The sequence below is a fragment of the Phascolarctos cinereus genome, unplaced genomic scaffold (genome assembly GCF_003287225.1).
Source record: "Phascolarctos cinereus isolate Bilbo 61053 unplaced genomic scaffold, phaCin_HiC Scaffold_5;HRSCAF=322, whole genome shotgun sequence".
Taxonomy (NCBI): domain Eukaryota; kingdom Metazoa; phylum Chordata; class Mammalia; order Diprotodontia; family Phascolarctidae; genus Phascolarctos; species Phascolarctos cinereus.
The window spans coordinates 380,665,144-380,680,116 of record NW_027555958.1 but is presented as its reverse complement, the minus strand read 5'-3'; the positions used below and the strand labels follow the sequence as shown (position 1 = coordinate 380,680,116).

The 14,973-nt window shown below is 40.1% G+C and overlaps 1 protein-coding gene across 8 annotated transcripts in view; it reads left to right on the top strand.

The window, feature by feature from the left end:
* The window catches only part of PPP1R12B (protein phosphatase 1 regulatory subunit 12B), a 255,019-nt gene that overhangs the window by 212,058 nt on the left and 27,988 nt on the right, over window positions 1–14,973 (top strand). For all 8 annotated transcript variants that reach the window (XM_021003139.2, XM_021003135.2, XM_021003141.2 and 5 more), the window contains one exon: window positions 11,331–11,347. In XM_021003139.2, coding sequence (XP_020858798.1) covers window positions 11,331–11,347 — 17 coding nt within the window. The remainder of the gene's footprint in view (window positions 1–11,330; window positions 11,348–14,973) is intronic.

Genomic DNA, 14,973 nt, shown 5'->3' with positions numbered 1-14,973 from the left:
GGGAGGATTCCAATATTAAATTACATAAATATTTAAGGCAGAGGTACTTAACCTGGGTTTAATGAATCAGTAGATTTCATGAAGTTCTTTAACTGGGATGGGAAAATAATTACATTTTAATTGTAATTGATATCCATTGTAATCCTATGCATTTTATTTTATAAATTTAAAAACATTATTGTGAGGAAGTGTCCATAAGCTTCACCAGACTGCCTGTGACTCAAAAAAGGTTAAGATCTCTGGTCCAAGATGAGAACAAAAAGGCAAAAACAGACTTCCTGAAAAAAACCATGCTCATCATTGGCCTTTTAAAATGCAAGTATAAAAGTCTGCGTCTCTGAACCCAGTTTTGTTTAAGTGTCATCACATTGTTTTTCTTCTCTATTACCAGTCTTTCCCTTATCATAGTAACAACAACAATAATAATCACAATAACAAATAAGCTAACATTTATACAGCACCTACTGTGTGCCAGGCACTGTGTTAAGTGTTGTACAACTGTTATCTCATTTGATCCTCACAACAGTCTTGAGAAGTAGGTACTATTATTGTCCCCATTTTTCAGATGAGGACAGTGTCATTGTCAAATGACAAATGATCACTTGTCCACTTACATTTTTGGGGATATGCTTGCCTAGAATAAACACTCCTACCTGACCAAGCCTTAATACTCCTTGCCCTAAACCCTTTGGTCCTCTGAAAGGCCAGATGTTCATAACCCATTGAAGAGTTCTCACTTCCTCCAAAATGAAGTCCAGCTACTGGACCTCCAGCTCAGTGCAGTTTTCCATCTGTCACTAATCAAGTCCCCAGAGCAGTGGGAGGGAGGAGAGAGAAGAAGGGAGCCTGGCCTCTGACAGTACCTCCTCAATGAAAGATTCCCTTCTATTACTTCAGTACCTGCCATTCACTTCCTCTTTTGAAATCATCTGTCTGGGCTTCAGCAGAGACTCTTTAACCTCTTTGCAAAGACTTCATTTTGGAGGAAGTGAGAACTCTTCAATGGGTTATGAACATCTGGCCTTTCAGAGGACCAAAGGGTTTAGGGCAAGGAGTATTAAGGCTTGGTCAGGTAGGAGTGTTTATTCTAGGCAAGCATATCCCCCAAAATGCAAAGGTTTTGATTCACAAGTTAATCCAAAGAAAATCAAAATAACTGCAACCAAAGTAGGTTTCTAGATTTTGGATTTTATCATATTAAAACTCCTTCCCTCCCAACCGTGGACATGGAAAATTTAATGCCTAGGGCTGTGGTAACCAACAACAGCTGTTGCAGAGTCCAAAAGCCATGATCCAGAAGAGGCAAAAGACTGCAAAATGGAAGTAGGGATGAGGAAAGTAAATTCATTCAAGAAGTAGAAATGGAAGCTTTGCTAGGGATTTTTGCATCTATGATGTGTCACATGGTCTGTCAACCTTCTCTGTGGTGATCTCTTAAGAGGGATATGGTAAGTGATGGGGGTTTTTTAATGCTGTTAAAAGCAAATCTCATCAGCTATTGTAAAATAAAGATGCAAATCAATATTAGCTCAAAATATGGCCAGGCCCCAAAATAAATCATGCTGGGGACAGGGAAGAAAAGGGAAAAAACCTGTAAACATTAGAAATGTAACCAGAAATGTACTGCATTTTCAAGCTACTGATTCTGCTTTAATCTTATCTAGGACAAGTATAGGAAAGATTAGTGACTATGGTTTAGACCAGAAGTGGGGAGGAGGCCTTGAGGGGTCGGGGGCAAGGGTAGAGAGCACACTTCCAGTATGAGTGGGAGCTTCCACGATCCACAGGTCTCTCTGGCTTGGTAGACAGAGTCCTGTGGAGGTGAGTTGACAGTGCAGCCTGGAGAGGGGCTGAAGGCAGATGTTTCTATGGCCCTTAAGAGCTTCAGACCATCAGTGTAATATGGGCTTTGCCTCAGATGCCTTAAAGGATCCTTGGCTTCCTCTCAGATTTACACCATCATGGGCAGGGTTTCTGAGTCTTCAAGAGAACTTGAAATTCTCTTGGGAACTGTGAGTTTTCTCAAAGAAATGTGTTATCTGGATTGAAAATAAACACTTGAGCGCTCATAGCACACACAAGCAATATGATCAGCCCAGGGTAGATGTCTGGAGACTGAATTCTAGGTGTGGCTCCTCCCCTGTATGAATGAACTCAGTTGCTTTACTTTTGTGGTTGAGTTTCCTTGTTTGTAAAGAGGAAGGAAAGAAGCAGTCTTAGCTTCCACTTATCCTACCCTAACTATGGGGAGAGCAAGATGCACCAGAATTTGTGGCATGCAGTGAAAATAAGCTCTTCTTTTTACATGAAATGTTAAGAGGAGACAAAATAGTGTGGCAGCAAAAACACTAGATTTGGGATCAGCTGCAAATCCTGGCTGTTTGATCACTTGTATGACTTGAAGCAAATTACTTCACCTCTCTAGCCTTTGTTGTACTCATCTGTGGAATGAGAACTTCAGACAAGATGACTCCTAAAGGATGTTCTGCCCCTAGATCCTATGATCTTAACTTAGTTGGCAGGGATCCCCGATCCTTAGAAGTGAGAAACTTCACAAATATTGGTATTATTAGCTTCCATTAGATTCTAGGCTTCCTGTGTCTTCTGATAGTATTCTGCATAGATAAAATAGTAATAATGATCAAAAAAGGAAAATGACATTGAAAAGTCATTTGTGCCTGGTAGTTTATCCCACTTAGATTGTCTTTAAGTTTGAACCATCTTGAAATAACATCCATCCACCATCCCATCCCTTTGGGTTGTGAGTAACTGAGAGTGACCCATCTGTACCAGGAAAAGAATACAGAGTATGTGTTGTTCATTCCCAAGATGTCCAGCTAATTTAGGTGTTCTTGTAGCTTTCTTCAGTGGCCTTACCTTTACGTGATTAACAATTATTAATTAGTTAAGAAGTTAATAAAAAGCTTATCTTCAACTCTGCATTTCCTTCCCAGTTTTTCATCATGACACTTCTCTGAGACATGGGTTTCTCATTTATAAAACAGGAATAATTATATTGTACCACCTACCTCCTAGGATTGTGAGAAGAATGCTTGATAAACTTCAAAATACTTTCAAAGTGTGAGTTTTTTAAAAATTATCTATCATTATGATTTTTTATCATTACCATTTATATTCATTTGAACATCAGGAGCCCTGAAAGGGCAGTTCAGAACAAAACAAGAAACTCTGAGATGGGAAGTTGAGGGGATTGGTAGAGCAGCCTTTCCTGGAGTATTTCAGTTAAAGGAAAGGCTACCATTTGTTTGGGTTGGATTAGAGGAAGACCTATAGGCAGCTGTTAAGCCTTAAGAGGGCAGGTGTGTAACTCGGGTTTATATTTTTTACACCTGACCTTAGCAAATCTTTAGTAGCAGCCATGCTCAGATGATTTACTTGGTCATCATTGGTCATTAATAAATGAATAATGTGAGAGAAAAAAAAAATGTAGTTCTTCACAGCCCATCCCAGAATAGCTCAGATTATTTCCCCAGGCTTAGCTAATGCACCAGAACATGATATAAAATGCTCCTACTGCTTAGTTTCTCTTTGAGGGAAATGTAAATATGAGTTGTTTGGGGCTTTTTTGACGTTATTGTTGTTTTTTCCCAAGTTAAACCAATTTCAGCAGTCTCCTCCTTCCCAACCTTCCAGAGCCACGATTTTATTTTAAACTTTATTGAAAGAGTTTGGTTTTAATTATGTGCTTTCCTGGACTCCTGAATAACTTTCAAGTTAAAAGCTTTTATGGGTTTTTCCTCCTAAGTCTGTCTCTGCTGTTTTGGGAGCCCTACGCAATTTACAAATCAAAACCAGCCATGGTTCCTACCTTTTTCCAGTTTTGCCATCAGAACTAATAGTGAGATTCTGTTCTGCTCTTTTATTAGAAACAGGGCCCAAATCATAGGGATATTACAAGGGAACCTCAAGTGGGGTAAGGCAGAATATACCAGAATGTTGCTTTTGGAGCATTGTTAGAATAATACATCTACCTGGTCACTTTCTTTTCATCTCTGTCTTCTTGTTAGACTCTGAACAGGGTTGAGTCTTTTCTTCTCTGTAGCTCTGTTTATGTAATACATTGCCCCTGGTTGAGCCATAAGAACAGAATAATTCTTTAAGCATCTTTTAATCCCATCAGAGAAATAATAGAACCTACTTTTAAAAGGGATAATATATTGTTTTCCATTGGAAACTTAGTGGTGACCTAAAAATCCCTTCAGCTGCTGTCCTTTTTGCAGCAATATTAGAAGCATCTTATATGTAAGATTACAAGTTGGTGAGAAGCTCAAATGTCTTCTTTTTTTTTCTTTTCCCAAGGCAATAGGGTGAAGTGACTTGCCCAGAGACACGCAGCTAATAAGTGTTAAGTGTCTGAGGCCAGATATGAACTCAGATCTTCCTGAATCCAGGGCCAGTGCTCTATCCACTGCACCATCTAGCTGCACCCTCAAATGTCTTCTTAAGAGAGATGACAGAATCACAGAATTTTAGAGTTGAGAAATACCTTAATGACCAAGGGATTCTTTACCTTTTTGTGTCATGGACCCCTTCTCAGAAGTTGTTTTTTTTTTAATTTCATAATTGAAGGAAATATCAAATTTTAGTTAGAGGTTAGTGAAAATAAATGTGTCATTTTTTTCTTATCTAAGTTTATAGATCCCCTGAAATGTATCAAGAGGTTCTTGGACCCCAGGTTAAAAGCCTCTAAGCTAATACAACCTATACCTGAATATGAATACCCGCTCTAATATAACCAGCAAGTAGTTATCAAGCCTTTGCATGAAGATAGCTAATGAGGGGACACCTAGCACCTCCCAACACAGCCCATTCCAGTGTTTGATAGCTCTGTTTATTAAGTTTTTCTTTGTATCAAGCCTAAATTTGCCTTTGTAACTTCCACCCATTGCCCTCAGGCACCAAACAGAACAAGCCTGGTCTCTTTTTCATGTTACATCATTTCAGATACTTTGACTCACAGATTTAGAGCTAGACAGGAGCTTTGAGAGCATTTAGTCCAACCCCATTTTATGGATAAGGAAACTGAGGCCCAAGGAAGTTGGATGACTTGCCCAGAGTCACATAGCTGATAAGCTGGCAAATTTGAATCCAGGTCATTTCACACCAAACCTAGCACTCTTATCTACTGCCTTCCTCGAAGATAGCGATCATACCTCCTTTAAATCTTCACTCACCTAGACTACATATCTCTACTTTCTTCCACAAAACCTCTTATGGTATGAACTTGAGATACCCCTTACCATCCTGGTTTTCACTCCTCTGGAACTCTCTCCTTCCTAAAGGACAGCACCCAGAACTGAATACATACTCCAGCTCTAGTGTGATTGGAACGTTATACAAGAGAACTATCATCTCCTTATTCCTGGGCTTCTCTTCTTTGAACCTAAGAGCAGTTTTCTGGGATAACACGTCACACTATCTACTATCCCTGAGTTTCCAAAACTCTACTAAGAGGGCAGCAGATCTGATTTAGAGTGGGACCAACTGAGGGAGTCAGTCTGGCACTAGCACCATCAAAATCTCCAAAAAGTGCTGGGATGAACTGGGCTTTATGTTCTGGGATGTCATCTTCAGATACTATCCTCTTTCTGAATTACCTCAGTCAGTTCTCTCTGAAGAATTAAATTCAGTAAATGTTTATCAAGTGCCTGCCATATTTTAAGTGCTGAAAGGAACACAAAGAGAACTATTTTGACAACAAACATAGACCCTTTCTCAAGGAATTTGTCTAAGGCTGATGTGGAAATTTAGGGAGAAGAACTGGACCTGTGATTTCATTGGCAGGTGAATAAAGTCCTTTATCCACATAGGTCAGCACCCTCTCCACAACTGATAGTGTTAAAGAGTTGCCTAGAGAATCTGGAGGTTAAGTAGAACTAACTCTAGGTCACAAAATGGAAATTTAGCTGTGTAGAAAAATGATTACGATACAAAATAGAGTATGACAGGAACAAAATACTCTGAGAGTTCAAAGGAGGGAGGGATCACTTCTGGCAGAGATTATCATGGTGATTTCATAGTAAAGGGCTGTTTGAAGTAGCTCTCATAAGTAAGATTCTACAGGTGAAAATAATGGGACAAAGCATTCTAGGTATAAAAATTGCTATAAATAAAAGCACCACGCTGGAAAAACACAGTATGTATTCAGAAAATCATGCCTATTGGGCTAAGAGATGACAGTCTTGAATTTGTAGATGATTTACATCTAGTTTAGAGTAAAGTAATAAAGATGGTAGCTGTGTTGTGGAAGGTATTTAGTGCCGGGCTAAGGAAGTTGGACTTTAGTTGGCAAGTTAATAGGGAAGCAGTTTATGTTTTTGAGCAGCATAGTACAGTGGGAGAGTTCTGCATTGGATGTCATGGATTGGATGAGTGATGGGCTGCCACTAACAGAAAGTTCAGAAGGAAGGAAAGGTACTATTAGTTTTAGATGGGGGCAGAACCAAGATGGTGGGAAAAAAGGCAGGGACTCACCTGAGCTCTCCAAATTCCCTTCTAAACAACTTTAACATAACAGCTCAAAACAAATTCTGGGCTCAGATTTTTACAATCTAGCCAAAACTCACAGGTGCTGAGATTACTTAAGAGTCTGGCTAATACGGCAGATCTTTAATAAACCTTGTCTTTGGGTGGGAAAAAAAAATTCTGGAGTGGTAGAACCCATAAAAAGATAGGGTGAAACAGCTTTCCAGCCCAAGACAACTTAGAGGGTCGGAAGGAAAGGTCTATTGCACCAGGATGAGAGTGGAGCACAGTCCAGCACAACCAGGACCCAAGCAAGCCAGCAGCATCAGGCCTCATCCCAGCAAGCTAGAAGCAGGGCCTCAGGGCGAATGAATGGGCAACAGCTCCCAGAACTCTCAACCCACAGACATTAAGGGGGTCAGCTGGTCAGAAGATTATAGGGGTCCCTTTGCTGGCAGTGGGTACAGGATTTTGTTGCATTGCCCACGTGCAGAGGGAAATACATAGTAATCATGACTACGAAAGAATTTTTGCAGCAAATGTCTCTGATAAAGGCCTTATTTCTCAAATGTATAGAGAACTGAGTCAAATTTATAAGAATATAAGTCATTCTCCAATTAATGAATGGCCAAAAGATATGAATAAGCAGTTTTCAGAAGAAGAAATCAAAGTTATCTATAGCCATATGAAAAAATGCTCTAAATCACTATTAATTAGAGAAATACAAATTAAAACAACTGGGAGATACCATCTCATACCTATCAGATTGGATAATATGACAGAAAAGGAAAATGTCAGATGTTGGAGGGGATGTGGAAAAATTGAGACGTTAATGCACTGTTGGTGGAGTTATGAACTGATTTAGCCATTCTGGAGAGCAATTTGGAACTATGCCCAAAGGGCTATAACTGTGCATACATACTCTTTGACCTAGCAATACCACTACCAGTTCTGTATCCCAAAGAGATAAAAAACAAAAGGGAAAAGGACATATGTGTACAAAAATATTTATAGCTCTTTTTATGGTGGCAAAAAAATGGAAATTGAGGGAGCGCTCATCAATTGGGGAAAGGCTAACCAAGTGGTGGTATATGATTGTGATGGAACACTATTGTGCTATAAGAAATGATGAGCAGGGTGCTCTCCGAAAAACTTGTAAAGACTTACTCGAATTGAAAGAAAGTAAAATGAACAGAACCAGGAGAACATTTAACACAATAACAGCATTATATGATGATCAATTGTGAATGACTTAGCTGTTCTCAGCAATACAGTGATCCAAGACAATTCCAAAGGACTCATGATGAAAAATGCTATCCACCTGTAGAGCAATAATTGATAGAGTCTGAATGCAGATTGAGGCATACTTTTTTTTAACATTTTTTTTGTTTTGGGGATTTTTTTTTGTTTGTGTTTTCTTTTACAACATGACTAATATGGAAATATATTTTCCATGACTGCACATATATAATCTACATCAGATTGCTTAGTTTTTCAAAGTGGGGGAGAGGAGAGAGAAAATTTGGAACTCAAAATTTTAAAAGACTAATGTTGAAAACTGTTTTTCCATTTTTGGGGAAAAAATAAAATATTAAATATCTCCCAAAAAAAGATTAGTTTTTATATATGTTGAGTTTGAGGTACTGATATAAATTCACCCTTCTCCCAATTTCTGGTGGTTTGGGCTGACTTTCAAGAGCCCACCAAAAATGACCACCAAAGGCTGATAGGAAGCAAGTTCACATTCTTTCGAAGTTCACAGAAGGCCAGAGGACAGGCTGGGTAAAAATCCAGGGTAAGGACCAGATAAAAGAGAGTGACAATTGTTGGCATAGGGTCAGCTAAGTGTTGCAGTGGATAGAGCACCAGCCCTGGAGTCAGGAGAACCTGAGTTCAAATTTGGCCTCAGACACTTGACACTTTCTAACTATGTGACCTTGGGCAAGTCGCTTAACCGCAATTGCCTTCCCCGCCCCCCAAAGAAAGAAAGAAAGAAAAAAGAATTGTTGGCACAGCTTTGAATGCTCAGTCTTAATCTTGTGTCTGATATAGAATGGCTTCACTGTCTTTTCTTGTTTTGTGGATCACTCCATACATAAACATTTTCCCACAGTCATTCATCAAAGACCAGCTGATGACAAGAGATATTATCACAACCTGCTGCTATTTCTAATCCCTTTTGGGAATATTAACCACCCATTGTGACTCAAAGCAGGTAAAAATTAGAAGAGTTGTGAACAGCCATTTTGACTGCTGCCTTTGTGAAATGCCTGATACAATAAACCGATGGAGTAAGAAATCGTGGTGGCATACCAAGATTTATTTCATTGACGCTTTGCCCTCCTGCCTCATGCTAACATTGACTCATCTATTGAAAATTATTTCGGGGCCTCTTCATCCAGAAACCCAGATTTGCCTGGCCCTCATTGCTACATAGTTGTGTCAAGTCAAATTTGTATTTCACACCAACCAACCCCATCGGTGGCTCACAACTTCCAGTCATAGCCGCTTCACTGTACGGTTTGATGTCTGTCTAAGGACTTTCTTCTGTGTGATTACAGGATCCAGATAGCCCTGTCATGTTACCTGTGCAGTGGTAAATTAAGTGGGGTATTATCATAATTATTTATTCTTGTAAGTAAGGCTGTCAGCAGAAAGGATTAGCATTGCTTTGATACATACACTTCAAGAGTAAATATCTATCAAGAGAATTGCTAATCCCTTCCTAATTCCCCTGTCTTGATGAAAAGGAAAGATTGCTTCTTGACTATAGAAGCTACTGCCAGATTCTATGAAAAAAGCTTAACACAACAGATTTAGCTGAAATCTTACCAGAAAGCAAGAGCGATTAGCTGGAAAGGGAAACTAAAAACATTTTTACAAGTGAAGTAACAATATTATAGAAGCAAAATCAATGTATTGAAAGGGTGTTTAGCTCTTAAAAGGGTAGGCAGACCTTAATCCACACTCATCCTAAGGAAGTGGGCGTAGTGAAGCAGAATGGATCAGGGGGAGCCAAGAAGGCATTGAATACCCATCTTGGCAGAGAGCTCCATGAACTTGCCCTCCCCATGCCACATCTGAAATGGTGTGTTCCATTTGGGGTACCATATGGATAAGCCAGAGAGTATCCAAAAGAGACCAGGATGAGGAAGAGCCTCGAGGTCATGGTGAATAAGGATCAGCTGAAGAAACTGAGGATGTTTATCCTGTAGAAGAGGGTTGGGGGATCTAATAGCTTTCTTCAGGTATTTGAAGGGTTGTCATATGAAAGAGGGGTTCAACTTGTTCTGCTTGGCACCAGAAGGCTGAACTAGAACAGTAGGTAGAGGTCTCAAGGAGATGGATTTGGATTTGAAATCAGGAAGAAGCCCTTAAAAATTAGAGCCATCCAACAGTGGAATGAGATGCTTCAGAAGGTAATGAGTTTTTCTTCATTTCAATGTTTTCAGGCAAAGGCTAAATAATCATTCAGAAATGTTGTAGAGGGCATTCTTATACAGGAATGGGATAGACTTGATGGCATCTGAGATCACTTCTATTCTGAGATTCTGTGTTTCTTTGAATAGTTTAGGAAGGTTTGTGTGTAGTCCTATGTAGAAGCAGCAAAGTACACTAGGTGGGCCTTGAGCTCTTTTCTCCTCCACCAGAGTCCTAGTCTAATGCCTCTTGTAGTATGGGGATGACCCTGGGTCCTAGAAGGCAGTGCCAGGGAGTCTCCAGCAAGTCCTATCAAGCTGGAAAAGCTTCAAGAACAGACCCTGAAGTAGATTCTGTGTCTATCATACAAAGATCATCCTAGCTCCATTAAGAAGCTCACCCTGAGGTTGACCACCAGGTGATGAATTTTTGACCACAGCAGCTAGTAAAGACAGTCTGCTAAGTCATTCAGGGCAAGCTTTGGGATATATGTTTTGGCAAAGCTCTAGAGAGCTGTCATGCTGCATGTGCTTGGAATATGGTTTTCCTGGTGCTGGTGAGAGACTTCTTCAGGAGAAGGAGGAGGGGGATGTCATTGCCTTGGTGATTATCAAATCACTTGTGAACACACAGACCCAGTTAAAAGTTTGTAACAAAGCAGTCTGATTCAACACTCCAAAGGAACCAAGTCTCAGTTATTTAGGGATTGATTGTCTACATCCCCAGGACTGTCCTGGCACTTTTACTTCTCCATTTATTTACCTGTCTTTGACAATTTTTCTGCTCAGTAGCACCTGAAGAGAGTAAACAAAGAAGTGAAATTCAAATCCCTTGAGTTTTTTACTTGGTTGGGCTTTGGTAAAAGTAGTAATGGGAGAGGAAATTGAGACACAGAAATTGCTATAACCAAATAAAAATCACAGATAATTTAGGAAGACCTTATCAGTATTGTAAAACTTGTTTTTAATGGCCAAAAATAATTGACTTTTCTTCCCAAAACTCATTTAATCTCACAAGATCCCAACGACCTAGAGAAAGACAAGTCGGTTCTTTACCCTCAAGAGCTTGAGTAATTTACCTAGGAACAGCCACTAGCTGCAGTAGAACAGTAAGTGGTAAAAAAAAAAAAAAGTTACTAGATTCCTAGTGGGGTATTTTTGCTTTTGGTCTTAACACCCTACTAGCCAGAAAAGGCTGCCCAGAAAGTCCCAAATTCAAGGGATCAATGCCACAGAGAACATTGAAGCCAGAGCCTAGCATCCTAACTTTTAAAAACAGTCAGTTGTTCTCCATTTTCAGATTTATTCTGACCTGTAGTTATGAAGTAGATGAATCTTTTGTCAAGAGTACAGTTTTATAAATGGAAATAATGAATCCATTTCTTGCTAATGTTGTGTTTTTTTTTCTTTTGTCTCTTTCTCTAGCATGAAAGACTTTCTAGGTAAGAATTTTCCCTGTTTTATATGCATGCTTAATACTTATGTGTGAGAGTGATTTGCCTTAATCTTTTTCCTTCACACAGTTTAGCAATGTTTCCCTCTTCTGGCACTTTTCATTCCTACTGCCACTACTCTATTTCAGGCCTTTATTAATTCTCATCTGAACTAGTGTAATGGCCTCCTAAATGATCTCCTTTCTCCCCTTTGTCTCTCTCTCCTCTTCTTTCCCTCCCTCCCCTTTCCCTTTTCCTCCATCTATAACATGCAACTTCAAGATCTTAGCTCAGGTGCCACCTTGATGAGGGCTTCTGTGATCTCCCTAGTTGCAAGTGCCTTACATCCATTTCCTACCCTCACCAATTACCTTATATTTATTTCGTATATACTTATATGTGTACATATCTCCCCTGATAAAATGTAAGCTCGTTGAGGTCAAAGGCTATTTTGTTTTGGGTTTTACATCTCCAGCACCTAGCATAGATGTGTCACATTGTAGGCATTTAATAAGTGCCTGGGAACTGATTGGATATGAGAAGTGAAGGGCAAAGAGCCAAAGATGACTCTCAGATTATACACATGAGAGAGTGGCTCAGTAATAGTATTAATGACAGAAATAGTACAGTCAGGAAAAGGAGTAGCTTTGGGGCCAAAGATGATGGCCAGTTTGGGGCATTTTGAATTTAAAGTGCTAGTGGATCTAAATAGAGACATCTAGTAGCCAGCTAGAGATATGTGTCCGAAGGTCAGAAGAGAAATCAAGATGGGAAATGAAAATGTGAAAGTCATTTGCATTGAGGTTGTAGTTGAGGCTATGGGAGTAAATGAGATTGCTAAAGGGGAAAGTGTAGATTGAAAAGAGTAAGAAGACTGAGGGCAGGCTGAAGAGGAAGAGCCATATAAAAGAATCACCAATAGAGGAACCAGTAAAGGAGAAGGGGAGCAGCTGAAGACAAAGGGGAAAAACCCAGAGAGCTGAAAATAGAAGGGAAGGATCTACAAGGTCAAAAGCTTGCAGAGAGATTAAGGAGGATAAAGACTGGGAAACAAAAGGATTTGGTGATTGGGAAGTCACTGATGACCTTTGAGAGAGCAGTTTGAAAAGATTGGGGGGGGTAGGCATCAGGTATAGACAACTTTTTAAAAGAAGTTTAATAGTGAATCACAGTAGAGGATGGGATAGTAACTGAATGGAAGAGAAAGCTTTTTAAGAGTTGGGGAGAAGTGAGCATCATTTTTGTACTTGGATAGGTGAGAGTAAGTGGAAAAGGAGAGGTTAAAAACAAGACAGGCAGACCTTTAGAGTAAGGCCTTGGAGGAGTCTGGAGGGAAAGTAATTGAGGGCATCCATGTCAAGATTACCTTTAGTGAGGATTGGGGATACCTCATCTATGACTAGTGGGAACAAGGAGAAAGTGAATGATGATCCTGAGCTTTAAGGAATGAAAAAGGGAGCTGAGAGAGCTCAAGCAGATGGCTACATTCTTCTCATTGAATTAGAGGACTAGGTAGAGTCATCTGCTGGAATAGAATGGCAAGACCAGGGTGTTGGGAATAAAGATGCAGGGGAAAAAAGGGAAGGAAAGGTTTGGAATAGTTACTTTGGGGAGTGAAGAAGGGAGCTGATAAGAATCTGATCTAGTAGAAGGATTATCAGGTATCAATGAGGACCTAGTTGAGGCTATGGACCCTACATTTTTTCCACTGGTGCACAGCAGTTCTAGAATAGTAATGGAGAAATCATATGGTGGGGGTTACCTCCAGATTAATATTCCCAAAGCACCACATCCCTTCCCTTCTGTGGCAGATGTAAACTTTTAAAGCCCCTTACAGCCTAAAGCGCAAGTCTGACTGTGTCGCATGCTCACATGCACTCCAATAAAATGCTCTGTTTGGCAGTGAAAGCTCCTCACACCGTGGCCCCTTTTTGCCTTTCCAGCATGCTTCCACTTTACCCCCCTCCATATACCCTATAGTATAGCTATGGGTGCCCCTTTACTGCACCTTGTATGGGACATTCTGTCTTATGGGCTGAGATCCTGGAATGTTCTCCCTCCTTACCTGTGACTCCTGGCTTACCTGGCCTCTCTCAGGATTGTGCTCAAATCCCACTTTCTGCTGGAGGCCTTTCCTGCACAACTCCACTGCTAGTGTCTTCCTCTGAGATTAGCTTCTAGTTATACTGTAGATATCTTATATGTCAGTCACTAAACATTTATGAAGCACCTGCTGTGTGCCCTCTGGCACTGTGCTAAGCACTAGGAATACAAAAAGAGGCCAAAGACAAGCCCTGCCCTCAAGGAGCTCTCACTCTAATGGAATACATACATAATTTTTGTATTTGTGTAATTTTTGTGTGTGTCTTTCTCATTAAAATGTGAGTTCTTGAGGACAGGAGCTATGTTTTTGTGTTTCTTTGTATCTAAGCGCTAGAGTGTTTAGTACAGTGCCTGGCATATAGTAAGCACTTAATAAATCCTTGTTGACTGACTGACTGCCGGGACAACTTGTCTCCAAGCCTTTGTACTGGAAGTCTCCTCACATCTGCCTTTGCCTCTGTGACTCTCTTGTTTCCTTCAAAGCCCAGCTCAGGTAACTCCTTCTAGATGAAGCCCTTCCTGATACCCCCAGGCACTAGGGCTCTCCCTCTCAAATTGTGTGTGTGTGTGTGTGTGTGTGTGTGTGTAATTATGGGCAGGTCACTTTACCTTGTTTACCTCAGTATTCTCATCTGTAAAATGAACTGGAGAAGGAAATGGCAAATCACTCCAGTATCTTTGCCAAGATGGGGTCACAAAGAGTCAGACGTGACTGAAAAACAGCAAATATTATGTGTATGATATATATATATATATACACATACATACATATATATATGTATATATGTGTGTGTGTGTGTGTGTATTTATATGTATATGTGTACGTATACATACACATGCACACACATATAGACTCCCCCAATAAAATGTAACCTCCTTATGGACAGGGATGGTTTGTTGTTTTTGTAATGCTAGGACCTAGGCACATAGTAGGAACTTAATGAATACTTGTTCATTGATTTATTGATTTCACAGAAGTTTTCAGTGACTTCTCACTTTCTGTCAAATAAAGTTCCTGCTTATCCTTTTATTAAAAGCCATCCACTGTCTAACCCCAGCTCAGTTTTCCAGCCTTGCCTTCCTCTACTTCCCAACACAAACCCTACTCTCCATCTAATCTAGATTTACTGTTCTAAAAAGCTACATTTCTTTTTTCTTAATGGTGCTATTCCTTCCTCCAGCCTTGCTTATCAAAATATCACCCATCTCTCTAGCTCATCTCCAAAGTCCTTCCTTTACAGGAGCTCCCATCTTACCTCCTTCTCTCCCCAGGCCAAAATGAAGCCCTTTCTCCTCCACACTCCCAAAGCACAAGTTTATACCCCAGATCTCACATCCTGTCTTATAGTTTTTCAGGTGCATTCCTCAGAGGCAGTATAATCATCATGATAAAGAAATCACTGATCCCTGAAGTGTTGAGAGGCACCATGGAATCATGGAGTTAGAAGACATGGGTGCAGATCCTGACTCTGAGTTACCTTGTATGAATCCTTGCCCCTCTCTGAGCCTCAGTTTCCTCATCTGTAATATTG